The sequence below is a fragment of the Lepidochelys olivacea genome (assembly GCF_965140295.1).
Source record: "Lepidochelys olivacea isolate rLepOli2 genome assembly, chromosome: 10".
NCBI classification, from domain to species: Eukaryota; Metazoa; Chordata; order Testudines; family Cheloniidae; genus Lepidochelys; species Lepidochelys olivacea.
Genome location: NC_140420.1, coordinates 80,987,974 through 81,002,258, shown reverse-complemented (window position 1 = coordinate 81,002,258; position 14,285 = coordinate 80,987,974). Strand labels below are relative to the sequence as shown.

At 40.1% G+C, this 14,285-nt stretch overlaps 1 protein-coding gene across 2 annotated transcripts in view; it reads right to left on the bottom strand.

The window, feature by feature from the left end:
- MAP2K5 (mitogen-activated protein kinase kinase 5) overlaps positions 1–14,285 on the bottom strand; it is a 212,626-nt gene that overhangs the window by 164,545 nt on the left and 33,796 nt on the right. For both annotated transcript variants that reach the window (XM_084641235.1, XM_084641236.1), the window contains exons 4-7: positions 11,066–11,135; positions 5,484–5,524; positions 4,646–4,713; positions 40–88 (exon numbers count right to left, since the gene is read on the bottom strand). In XM_084641235.1, the coding sequence (XP_084497361.1) occupies positions 40–88; positions 4,646–4,713; positions 5,484–5,524; positions 11,066–11,135 (228 nt within the window). The remainder of the gene's footprint in view (positions 1–39; positions 89–4,645; positions 4,714–5,483; positions 5,525–11,065; positions 11,136–14,285) is intronic.

Sequence of the window (14,285 nt, the reverse complement as noted above, 5' to 3'; positions counted from 1 at the left end):
GTCATACATGTACCCAAGTCTGAATTTTAATGCACCTACCTGGCCATTAGCTAATATTTTCTTCAGTTCTGCAGAAGACTTCTTTAAGCTGAAAAATACAAAACAATTGTTTTCCATGACTACAGTTTCAGTCTATGAAATTGAGTTGAAACCGTATCCCCCAACAAAACAGCACCTTTGCTTATGGTTAGGCATGCTGAATATGTTTTACTTTATGCAACACAGACCGAGCCTGATATTTCTCAAACAGCATAAGCCAAAAGTCCAGAAAGAATGAAAATTCAAGATTATCAAGATTTATTTCACTTTTACAAAGCAGTTTAGATAACGACAGACATTTGACCATCCTACTCTTCAAAATACAGCCTAACATTTGTCAATAAAACAAAGCTACCCTCGCCAGCAAATGTTTTATAAAAAAGTACCAAAAAACACAAGGTTTTACTTCAGTTTTCCTTGGCTGCATGGCTCAGTTCAAAACCCAGTAAGGTCTCATCTCTTGATACCTTAAAATGTACACAGTATGAATTATATCTCTGTTTACCAATACATTAAGCTATAAAGGCAGATTCAGTAATTTATAAATGTAGGCCTGTGTTACTCAACCACAATGTGTTACAATGAGATGGTTAATATACTTTATAAAAACAACAAGGAGTCTGGTGGCACCTTAAAGACTAACAGATTTATTTGGGCATAAGCTTTCATGGGTAAAACACCACTTCTTCAGATGCAATATATTTTATGTATGAGGAACTGACCTCCTCAGCAGAGATCACTGGGCCAAACTGACCACTGGCATAAGCTGGCACAACTGCACTGATGTCAAAGGAGCTGAAACAGCTTAAACCATTGATGAATTCAGCCCATAATGTTTACTGTAGACTGCTGTATTTTTATAAATCCTGCTCATTTTAAAGTCCATCTTCAACAGAGTACAGCAGATAAGATGACTTGTTCTGAGCAGAAACAGACTCAGGGCTTGTCTACACTGGCAATTTACAGCACTGCAACCTTCTGGCTCCAGGGTGTGAAAAAACATCCACCTGAGTGGAGCAAGTTTCAGCGCTGTAAAGTGCCAGTGTAGACAGTGCACCTCTACGCCCCTCGTGGAGGTGGCTTTAGCATTGCCAGTGTAGACTAGCCCTCAGACTTGAAAGGTACATCTTCATTTTTTAAGGTGTTGGGATTCCAAAACTGGATCTGTATTTCACAGCCAGCCCCTTCGTTATAATAGATCAAGCACCACAACTAGACATCTCTGAACTTGTGCAGCCCCAGAATTTAGGGAGGTTCAGATAAATTTACAAGAAAAATATGGTCCAAACCCAAATGTCTTCTAATGAAAAAAGCCACTGTATACCCACTGAAGACAACAGGGTTGCATGGAGGGCAAAATTTAATCATTTGACTAGGGGAAAAAATGTATAAATTAAAAGCAAAACACTTAAGAGGAAGGATAGTCTTCGGGTTAGGGCAAGACTTAAGGTTAGACTGGGACTCAGGAGATTAGGTTTCAATTCCTGGCTCTGACACGAACTTCTTTTGGGCAAATCACTAAATTTCTCGGTGTCTCACTTCCTCATTTGCAAAATGGGGAAAACATCCTTCCTGTGTCTGTTTTATTTATTGAGACTGTAAGCTCTTCAGGACAGGGACTGTCTTCTTATGTGTATGAACAATGGGGCCCCAACGTTGGTTGGAGTCTCTTGGCACCACTGTAATATAAATAAAGTACTACCAAAACTCCAGAAAGCCTGAGGAAGTCACAATTCATTTTTATCCTTCCTCTTGATTTCATCACCAATCTAGCATGGGAAGTGCCCTGAAAGTGGTTATGATAAATTCGTTGGAGAAATCTTTGTTGTATTTCACCATAAAATATAAGTCAAAATATTTTAAAACACCACAGATGATATAGTGGAACCTGCACATGAAGGTTCTAAAATATATATTTTGTGCAGTCACAGAAACTTGGAGATGTCAGGGCAAGTTTTAGAAAATACAAATAAAAAAATTAAGAACAATATTGGTACCATTTCACTCTGAGCCGTAAACTTAAATTCTTAATTGAAGCTCTTAGCTTTTGGAAACTTGACTACATGAAATAAATGAAATAGCAATGAAGAAGTACCAGCATGATGCATAGCATGATGCCTTTCCAGAGAGCACGCTCATTTTATTAGAATATACAAGAAGTTCAGATTATATATATGCAATGATTGGTCTGTCAAAAACTAAGTAAAATATGGACTACCATGGAGGGCTAAAGAGATCAAACTTCTGACTGGATTACAATTATTTTTTAATACTTGAAAGTAAGTATAAAAGTGGTGCTTTGTCTGTGGTAAAAATTCAAGTATATGGTCAAGATTTTCATCCTTAGGTGTTTAAAGTAAGGTCCCTAAATCCATACTTAGCACCTAAACAAAACTAGATGGATTTTCTGAGAACCTCCAACACCCACAGATTTTAAGAGAACAGCAGGTGCTCAGAACCCAGTTTAATATACGTGTCTTACACAGCCTAATTGGAAAGTGTTTGCCAGAATCTAATTAACCCATCCTCTACATGCATAGGTGCTGGAATTAGGGGTGTTGGGGATGCTACCACACACCCTGGCTTGAAGTGGTTTCCATTATATACAGGGTTTACAGTTTGGTTAAATGGCTCTCCGCACCCCCACTATAAAAATTGTTCCAGCACCCCTGTCTGTGTGTGTAGAAAGAAGAAATTTTATTTCCACTTCAATTTGTTTTTATAGCCTCTCCCTTTTTCAACACAATTGTCTCATGTACCAGCCATCTTGGATTAGTTATAGTCACAGACATTACACTTCTAGTGGGATATTCACAACTAACTGCTGCAGTTGTATTTGTGTTTTTGGTAACTGAAGACTATTTTGCAAAAATGAAATATGCATTGCTATAATTGATTCCAAGGTAATTTCCTCTCCCAAAATATCAAGGCGTCCCCCTGTTTTCCTGACAACCTGATCTCCTCATCCTCCCACACAACATACAGCCTAGACAACAGTACCACTAGAAATATCCTCTCAGACTGATTAGTGAACTTTAAAAAAAAAAAACAACCAAACACAATAATATAATCTTGAAAGGTGCATTTGTCTGATCATAGATCACTACTAACAGGAACAGTGAAAACAGAGACTTCATATTTGGTGGCTTTGTTCTTCAATAGGCCTTTTGTTCCAGGACTACTTTAAAGAAAGATTAAGTTTTCCAAGGAAACACAAGTTGATCTTGTCATCTCTCAGGACTAACAATTTGTGAACATGAAACAAAGAGAGACTTTCAATTACTTCAAAAACACAACTCCTAGTGCAAAAGGTTTTGGAAACGGAATGGCAATTAACCAAGACAAGATGACGCAATCTTCTAGAAGACTCGTTTTCAGTGCACTTTGAGAACCATCTCAGAGTACATGGCATACTGAAAACTACTGAATGCTAAGGAGAGGAAGAGTATTTACTTAGCTTAGTGTACAATGTAGGCTAGTGAAAACAGTAAATATTTTCTTCTAAAGGACGTGGATCGCATCTTCACAATTGTGATACTCAGCATATGTCACTGAGTTACTGCAACCACGATTTCTCCAAAGCAGACTTGCCTAAAGTGCTTGATTTCTCTTTTGTCAAGGTCTCTAACGGTGCTCACTGACTGGGGCACCTTAAGTGGTTTTGGGGCTTGCAGAGTCTGGCTACATACTGTATCATGATCTTTGCGTTGTCTCCAATGTTGTAACGTACTTCTGCTCTCCCCAGAGGATAACTAGGTGGCACCACAAATATCAAGAAAATAGGACTGCAATATTAGCAGGTACCAACAGAAGACTGCTTCCACTCAAGTGTGAACAGGTCATATCTTAACATGCTTGTATTGTTCTTTGTCAACTTGTTTAAAAGAGGGTTTTTAAAAAGAAAAGGGGACACATTTGGTGCAGGGCTATGTAGAAAGGGCACTATAAAATGTATAAATTCCAATTAAAATACTGAGCCTTTGAATTACAAGGCTGTACTGTGGTGCAGTAGAAGCTACTTTCCAATATTAAACAGTTCTCTCATTCACAGGCAATAAGATGTAATATTAAATCCATAGCTAGAATTTTGAAAGAAATCTAAGGGAGTTAGACAGCCAAATCGCATTGCATTTTGGTGGTATCTGGGAGTTTAATACCCTTAGAATCCTTCCAAAATCCCAGCCCATGCTAGCAAGGTTATTAAATTGAGCATCAAACCTAACAGGACCAAATTTTTCAGCAAAACCACTTTGAATTAGATATCCAGTGAATGACTAAGCCTGCTAAATAACTAAAACTTCTGGCTCAACCATATACAGTATGTCAATGTCATATGAAGGATGAAGCCATCTGAAATATCCCATAAAGGCACAGTTCTATCGGCAGAAAATAGGTTTACTGAACACCTGTAATAGGAGTGTAACAAGTTCTACAGGGCAGGTTACATTATTTTTTCTTTCCCATTGTGCTCCTTCGCTCCCAAAAATCATACTGATGAAGTTATCTGACATTTCAAGTTTGATACCATTAATTACTATGCACCAATCAGTTCTCATGTTCCATTTTGTTTTAATAAAAAACATCCACATCCACTATTGACTCTTACCTATTGCTTGGAAGGGAATCGGAGACTGCTGAGCTGCTATTATTAGCAGACCCTGCTCGTGTATTTACCTGCAGGCAGGGAAAGAATCTCTATCAGTCGTTTGCGTTCAGAGGACACCATTCTAATTAACCTGTAATTTGCCATGAATTTCTCATTTCACTATGAAGGTTAATTAGCTTGTTGCTAGGCATACCCATCATTGAGGTCTTGTCTGTATGTAGGTTAGGATACTATATAACTGATGGGTTTCAGTATACTATTTCCTTACATTTTAAATCCTTAATTAAATAATACAGAAAAACAGAAATACGCAGTAAGACTGCCATTTTATTCCCTTTAAGACATGCATTAAGAGATAAACAATCATTTTATACAAATTATCCGATAGTTTCCTGCAATTCAGAATGGAGAACATATGTATGATTACAGTAGAAAGTTAGTAAGTATATATGAATGAATTGAATAAATGTCCCGAAAGGATTTCATTGCAACTTGGTTGTGTGCTTGACAGGTTATATAAATTAATTAAATCAAATGAATATGGTGTTTCTCCCTTCAAAAGACCTCTTTGCAAATTGGTACTAATAGCAGAGTTAATATGTTAGAAGCTTATTAACAAAGGGAAGAAACAAAACACATTTCAGTTTTTAATACAACTGTATACAACACTCAGATATTGCAGCCAATACAAAGCAGATGAATCTTTGTCCCACACTCATAAAAAAAAAATCTGCTTGTCAGAACTCAAAAAAGTGCAGTTTTATTTGACATTTCAATAAGTGGAACACAGCATTACAAATCCATCTAACTTTACTGAAACAATTATTGAAATTCGTACCTTCAGGCCATGTATGTTGCGTTTCCCAGGAGGCTTGCAGGCTGAAACAGTAATTGACTAAATTGTAGAACACATCAGGGCCATTTACAAATTTGCTCAAAATGAATCTTTTAAAAAGAAATGAGGGTGACACCAAAATTAGCAGCGAGAAATGATTGAAAAGTGCCGCCTAAGACCCAGAGCGGGAACTGTGAGCCAGGATTTTTAACTTGCAGGGACTGAGCATTTATAAATGCTAAGAGCTTTTTGACATTGTCTAATATAAATTAAAATTTCTGCTTAAAACACATCAAAATCAAGATAACTGGGCTAAAATGATTAGATTCATTTCTTAATTCAAATACCTTCACTATCTTCTTTTGCTTACCTACATGATGTACTGAAGTTAACTAAATTCTTTTAGAGAGACTTTGTTTTAGTTATGTTGACAAACAGGCCACTGTGTGTTTTAATGTGGGAAAACCTGGTTGGGGAACAAAGTTCAAAGACCAAGGAAGCAGACGATTGAATGCATTAAATATAGAATAAAAGATGATGCATTATTTGTTTACACGCAAATCCTGACATCTTTTTATGATGTCTAGCTTTAAAGATGAAGTCCTACTTGGGAAAAGGTATTTTCTTAAAGCCCCTTAAACAATATATTACCACGGTTTTTCCATTCAGTGGATGTGCCTTTGTCAAATGTTAAAACCACACAGGCTTCTAGCTACATGTTACAGACAATTCCCATTTTAAAACTACAGTGCTCTACAAATTGTACGTTAAAGGGCCTGTCAATTTTGATTGATTGTCTGGGAAGGGATGAATTTGATTTTTCTCTCAGATGCACATGTATTTCACTCCATTTTTTGACAGCAGGAAACAGTGCTATTTATTAGTCAAAAGGACACAGATGATAGTTATTAAACACATCAGCTAGGCCAGGCTGTGTGCATTAGAAATTACCATTATATTCTTAAAGAAGCTAAATATTATTTCACCCAGGATTGGGGAGGAGGGAAATGGATAAATTTTTAGAGTAAATTTAAAGTTTACCAACCAATTTAGTTTACATTTCTTCAGAAATGGAAATATGGAAATTAACATTTTGAACAAACAATAAAAGACATGTCAAATGTCATTTGCCCTGATGCCTGAAACACCATGCTTTGGTAACAAAATTCATAGTGTTTGAATAAGAAGTGCACTGTCCATAAACACTGTAATAAGTTATTTGTTTACCATGAATTAAAGAATGGATAGTATTTAATTAAAATATTTTTCTCCTGAGCTACCACTGTAAGCAGAATTAAGACAACTGTTGTGAAAGGTTGAAGCATTCTTCAAAGAAACCCTTTATCTAGGTTTTTGCTGAAGAAGTGATCGGACCTTAAAACACAAAAATATATAATCAGTGGAGAGTATGGAAAATATAAGCTTTCAGAGCGGTTAAAAAAATACAAAAAAGAGTCACCCACTGGCAAAACAAATATATATTTTTGATGGGTTTGAAAAAAATCTGGCAATTATTATTTATATAGCATTTTACATCATAGGTAAAATATACTAAATACAAATTTGTTACCCTCAAGAGCTTATAATATGTAACAGGTGCAGCACAGTTAAGGCAACAATGCATGGCACATAGACATCAGTGCTGGCTGGTTTCATGGAACAGGCTGGTTTTCAGAAACGATTTTATTACAGAGTAGCACTGGAGAGCCTTCCTCAAAAAGGTTAAAATGATGTCAGGAAACGAGACGAGGGGCTTGTATGTATAGGATCTAGTGCGGACAGTGAGGTAGGGAGGAGTGGAACTGTGAAGAATTTTGAAAGAAAAAGAGAAGCTCAAATTACATGCAGAAAAGGTAGATGACACTAGGAAGACTCAAAAAGCAGTGGGAAGGGAGACATGGCCAAAAGGACAAGAAAGGAAAGTGTTTTTGTTAGGACAGTTTTGGACAGATGGAAAAGAAGAGCCTGGGCTAGAGCACTGGTTGGAAAAAAAAGAGGGGAACGGGCACTTGTTCAGCTACTGTAGAGGAAGAAGCAGCAGGACTTAGTGGGAGCTTGGATGTGAGAGAGGCAGAAAAATTAGTCAGAGATGACAGCAAGGTTACAAGCATAGCAACAGGGAGAACAGAGGGGTTAACAGAGAAACTTTGGGAGGAAGGAGAAGAAACTCGGCTTTGGACTGGCTCAGCCTGAGGTGGTGGCAAGCCATCTAAGAGGAGATGGCATGACTGGACAAAGGGTGAAAGATCACAGGTGGAAATGGAGATCGGCAAGTCGTCAGCCCAGAGGTGATAACTGAATCCAAAAGATCAAAGAACATCGCCCAAAAAAGGCATACATGGAAGAGAGAAGAGGCACTCCCATGGAGAGGGACAGCAGGAACCACAAGGCAGGTAGTGAAGGAATGGTCCAAAAGGCAAACTTATAGAACATGAAGTCTGATTATTTGTAACCTCCGTGTGGCCCTTTGGGGACTCAGCCGTGAAAGGTACTGAACAACTTCCAAGCAACAACCACTGATTTCAAAGTGAAATGACAATACTCAGCCCTTTTGAGCTGTTCAGCCCCTTGAAGACTCAGCTGCCAAAGTAGCATATACTCTGTCCAATTGCAAAAGAGAAAATATTGAAATCTCATGTGGCCATCACAAAATATGCAACAAGGGGCTCTTGAACCTTCTTCACACAACTCCAAACAAGGGGATGTGTCATGAGTGCTCTAATTTCCCAAGATATTAAATAGGCCTGTGGTCTTGTTCAGGGAATGTGTGTGCGCGCATGTGTACGTACACACTAGATCAGGGGTCGGCAACCTATGGCATGCGTGCCAAAGACGGCACACGAGCCGATTTTTAATGGCACACTGCTGCCTGCCGAGTCCCAGCCGCCGGCCCCGCTCAGCCCGCTGCCGAACCCAGGCCGGGACCTCAGCAGGCAGCAGCGAGCCATTAAGAATCCTGCCCCCCCCCGCCCCCCGGGGCAGGGTGAAGAAGCTTGGTTCCGCCGGCTGCTGCTGCAGAGCAGACAAGCTCCCCTCTCCCCCGCCTCTTCCCCAAGTGTGCAGGGTCCTGCCCTTCCTCCTCCCCCACCTCTTCCCCCAGCGTGTGGGGTCCTGCCCCTCCTCCTCTCCCTCCCCGGCTGATAGCCCTTGCGAGGGAGGGGGAGAAGCGAGCATGCTCACTGCTCTGGGGAGGAGGCAGAGAAGAGGTGGGGACAGGGCCATGGGAGTGGCGGGGAAATCAGGGCACATCCCCTCCAGCCCCCTGCCATCAGCTGCTCAGGGCAGGGGGCTGGGAGCACCCCCACGACCCCACAGCCCCAGCCTTCTGCCCTGACCCCTGCACCCCCCCACACCCTCCCAGCCCTCTGTCCTGACCCCTGCACCCCCCTCACACACACGCCCAGCCTCCTGCCCTGACCCCTGCAGCCCCTCACACACACCCAGCCCTGGCTCCTGCACCCCCCTCACATGCCCCCAGGCCTCTGCCCTGACTCCTGCACCCTCCACACACCCTCCCAGCCCTCTGCCCTGACCCCTGCACCCCCCTCACACACATCCAGCCCCCTACCCTGACTCCTGCACCCCCACACATACCTAGCCCCCCCACACCGCATGTCCTGAATCTTGCACCCCCCACATTCCCAGCCCCACCCCAAGCACCAAACGGGAGCTCCTGCACACCCCCCCACACACATTCCCACCTGCACCCGTCGCACCAAATGGGAGCTGCCTAGGTAAGCACTCCACCCCCAAACCTCCTGCCCCAACCCTGAGCCCCCCGTCCCTCCTCATTCTAGCTCCTGGCCAGACCCTGCACCCCAACCCCCAGCCTGCTCCTTCACCCCCAGCCCTGTTCTCAGCACACTCCCCCACTCAGCTCAGTGCAGAGAGAGGAAGAGAATGGGCTAGAACCAGGGAGAAGGTAGGTACCCACTCTATGTGGGCAGGGCCGGGATCACAGACTGGCAGCGGGCTGAGCGGGGCCGGCAGCCGGGAACCTGGGTGGCAGGAGCCGGCGGACAGAACCCCAGACTGGCAGTGGGCTGAGTGGCAGCGGGCTGAGCCACTCTGCCCGCTGCTGGTCTGGGGTCCCGGCCACCGGCCCCGCTCAGCTCGCTGCTGGTCTGGGGTTCTGGCTGCCGGCGTAAGATCAGCATTTTAATTTAATTTTAAATGAAGCTTCTTAAACATTTTGAAAACCTTGTTTACTTTACATACGACAATAGTTTAGTTATATAATATATAGACTTATAGAGAGAGACCTTCTAAAAAATGTTAAAATATATTACTGGCACGCGAAACCTTAAATTAAAGTGAATAAATGAAGACTCGGCACACGACTTCTGAAAGGTTGCAGACCCCTGCACTAGATACTACACTACCCTGATACCTCATTACAATGTGTGAATGCAAATGCAGCTATAAACAGGTAAGAGTGAGTGAGTGAGTGTGTGTTTATGTACTACACACATACACACTTCCTTCTTTATAGCTGCATTTGTACTCAGAAAACCCACTATAACAGCGAGGAATTAATCTAGTGATGCATGAGCTCTTTCCATGCTAGAATTTACAAGAATCCCTCTGCTATTTCAGCCCCTGCTAGACTGAGATGCAAAAGTCTCAATATTTCTCCTTTAAGCATCTTCCCATAGCAGCTCACTAACCTACCACCAGAGACAGCCTCCTTTTGAGACCTTAATAGCATGTGTTAGAAAGGCCTGTTGGTTAGCTGCCCAATTAAAATTTCAGAGAGTTATAAGTAATGAAAGTCTAGAATATTTAATTGGGAACTCATAGTATGATTATTTGTATAGTATCAGTTAACAGAGAAGATTTTAATTCTTAATTATTTCAATTAATTTATTGCTGGGAGATTTACTTGGAGAATTTAAACCTTATCCATTTCCTCAATTAAGAACCACAGATGCAGAGACTAGATACTGAGAACATTTGAATTAGAAGGGTTATGTAATATGCTATTCTTTTTAACCATTACCTGAGTTCTCAGAGAAAAGTACATATCCAAAATCCAAATAGTTGCCTATGATTTTGTTTTGGACCTAGTAAATCTTATTTTAATAGCAACCCAGCACAGAAGCATGTGATTAAGTCTTCTGAATTCAGGAGAGCACTTGAGCACATACTAAGTGTTGTGCTGATCAGAGATACTTTCTTCAATCAGTGCCTACATAACTGGGTATTTTCTGTGTATAAAACTCCATTATTTTGATTCTGTCACCAACTACCAACAGCTCAACAAGGGTCATAAGAAGCAACCAGAACCTGAGTTATTCAACTGCTTTGGCTTTGAATAGACACAAACTATTCCACCACCAAATTTTTTTAAATGTACATAAATATGTACTATGCAAACTAAACTTGTCAGTTTAATTTACTCCAGTAAATAAGCTATTTTATGTGCAATAACTAGTTTTCACTACAATCCTGACAATACTTAATTATTTTATCTAAATTAAGAGGTAAACTTCATATTATGTGCATTTAAACCTTCTGAAAACATAACTGTTGATGAAACATCTTACTGATATAATCATTGCTAATTAGAAGTTGTTAAGCATTACCTCTTGGATATATCTGCAAAGGTTCTATTAACTGTCCATTTACTTGCTGTTCCATTACAGTGGTATAATACTGCAAAGAGATTACAGAGATTATTCAATAACATATGAATAGTAGTAATCGTGTTATAGGTTGTTGAATTCATGGTATTTTTTAGGGTTTAAAAAATTGCAGTTACACGTATCAGCCTCCAAAATACATTCCCACTGTTTGTACTGTCCACACAACAAAACAACTATGAAAGAACATTAAGCAAAGGGTAATGATAATCAGTAATACATTGACTCCAGGGGAGCGGTCTACTACTGTACCGTAGGACCATCACAGGTTCAGGCTTATCTGACGTCTACATCATCATCAAATAAAGAGAACATTAACAAAATGTGCAGCAGTAAGTAAATTGGGAGTAATTGTGAAAATTGGTTAGGAGACAGAAATAATACAAAGGAACCAAGAGAGATTAGAAAACAAAAACAAAACACAATGAAATTAAACCTGGAAATATACCAACTACAGTATTTGTGGAAAAATAATTCAAGACAGAAAGAGCAAATGGGGAAGAGAAACCTGGGAAGTAGTCATTCTGAATGAGACCAATGGATGACAATGGACATACAATTGAAAGTTAGCCATGAATTGCCAATATGATATGAAACAGTAAATGCGGCTTTGGGCTGCATAACCAAAGGTATCACTCCACACAAATCAGAGAGGTAATATGGTCCCTGTGCGTGGGGCTCCAGAGCAGCGGCACTTACAACATAACGTCCACAGCTCTTAGCATTTAATTACCAGAAAGACATTGTCAAGTTAGGCGGACCTCGGACCACAGCCCCTGACTTTGTAGTGGCTGGAGTGAGCAGTTGATGAGACAGCTACCATATACACATAAATACAAGTTTGGCAAAGAGATGACAACAAGGCTACATAACAGTCTGTAAATATTTGAAGGCCATGAACACCAAGCATGGAAGGGAAATAGCACGGTAGGAGAAGAGTTACTGAGTAATGGGTGAAAAATAAGGAAAGGGGACATTTAGGCTGGAGATCTGGGAATATCTCTTTGCCTTTAGAAAAAATGTCCCCTGGGAAATGTCGGAAGCTCCATTACATGGGACACTGAAGAACAACACTAGACAAAACACCGGAACATGTACTTTAAGAAACAATCCTGCTATGGCAAGGAGATTGACCTCACTGGTTTTTGCCAATGCATCTCTCTGACTATGGGAAGTGTTGAGAATTCAAAGCACAGTACGAAGCATGTTCCAACTGCAACTTACCTATCTTAAGAACAAAAATGTTGACTGTGAGTCAGATCTTCAGCCAGTGTAAGTCAGCATAGCTCCACTGACTTTGTTGCTCATTTTCACCACCTGAGGGTCTGGCCCGAAGATTTTAGAATGATAGTGTTCTCAGATGAATATTTTATGATGCTGTTACCTATGCTGACACTACTTAACCTAAACAGAGAATACTGTATATCTGTATGGTGTCAGGTATCAGTGTTCTGATCATACCAATGACTTACCATAAAACAAACTTTTTTGACGTTTACATAATGCAAATCAACGTAAGGATTCGTTTATTAATTGTTATGTAAATAGTTTTCTTTCATCTTGTTATGGAATGCCATCAAATTAAGTATATAAAGGGAGCAACTACATGAATATAGTGAGCACAGGCTGTAAGACAGGTCACTAAGATTGCTTTAGTGCACAATACATGCTTTCGTTGCGTAAAATCATACATGCCTTCACAAAACTGAATTCTGGAAGCTTCAAGTCTTCTAGCTTCACCTTCAGACACAGATTTCTTTACAGCTGATTACAAACTTAGTCCTGATCTCAGTGTGGCTCTGAGTGAACACAAAAGTCAGCATGTGCAGACCCACTTGAAGGATTGGGGCCCTATTTCAATGTTCCTTTACAGTTCTAAGATTCTAACCTGCTAAGAAAGAGAAGGCATTTGCTATCTCCACATTTCTCTCGTATGAGAATGGACAGGAAAAACACTCCTCCTGTAAAGTGTTAATAGGGGAGAAAACTATTGGAGGTGTTGGGTCGTTAGCCCCATCCATGCATGATATAAAAGCATGTTTGAAGGGCTATCTGGGTCAAGATTACTGTACACTTCTCTTAAATAATCCCGCTACACATGCTCCCACTGTGCTTATACAGAGTAAAGTTATTAATTGCAAAAATATACAATTTTAAAATGATCAAGAGATCTTTGCAGGAAGAAAGGGAACTATCCCTGTAGACTTATTTTATATCACAGGGTAATGAATAACAAGTTAAGATCTTTGCCCACCCCCGACCCTCCCCCAAAGGCAGCTAGCATCTAAGAGCCATGGGGCTATAAAAGATTGCTCTGCTTTCTAGCAGACCAAAGCTGTAAAGAAAATGTGTTTCCTTACTTTTAGTAATATGCCAGGACCCCAAGACATATACATATAGTATAAGCACATACTACATACTCTCTGGAATAATAAACTAAACCAAATGTTCAAGAGACTACGCTTCTTTAGAAAAAAATAGTACTGTAGCCTTCTCCATTACTCAGTGATGACAAGTAAATGAAATATCAATCATGTCAGCTGTCAACCTTTTCGGACAGCAATAACTGTTAACAAGTAGTCTGGAAAAATTCTCCGAAAATGATTTGTCCTCCACATACGAGTATTTCAGTTTCCATGGAAAATTAAGATGCCAGTGGCTATTTGGAACATTGTTCAGGTACTTTTAAATGGAAAATTTGCCAGTTATTGATCCAGAGCATGTACCCCTTGCTTCCAGAAGGCTGCAAGCAACTTTCCAATCAGTGGCTGTCAAAAAAATTACTGCCTTTTTATACTGATACAAGACAACAGTGGTAGTGTAGATCCACTGCAACTTAATATCTTTCTTTAATTAACTGCTATGTATAATAAGAAAATAATTTCAATTACCATCTTACAATATTTCCATAAATATAATGCAAACTCTCTTTGTGTATTACAAAGCAAATTAATTACAGAGCTGATTGAAAACTGTGCTGATGGTCAAGTTCACAAACAAATAACCTCAATGATAAAAGGGTTATAACAGATACAAAGCAACTTTTCCTACCACAAAACCTTGCATGCATGGAAGGGACCTGTATTCTCATTTCATTATTTAATCTGAATTACAAAATAATTCACTCACTTTCCTTTTCCAAAACCTTTAGTGTGTTGACGGC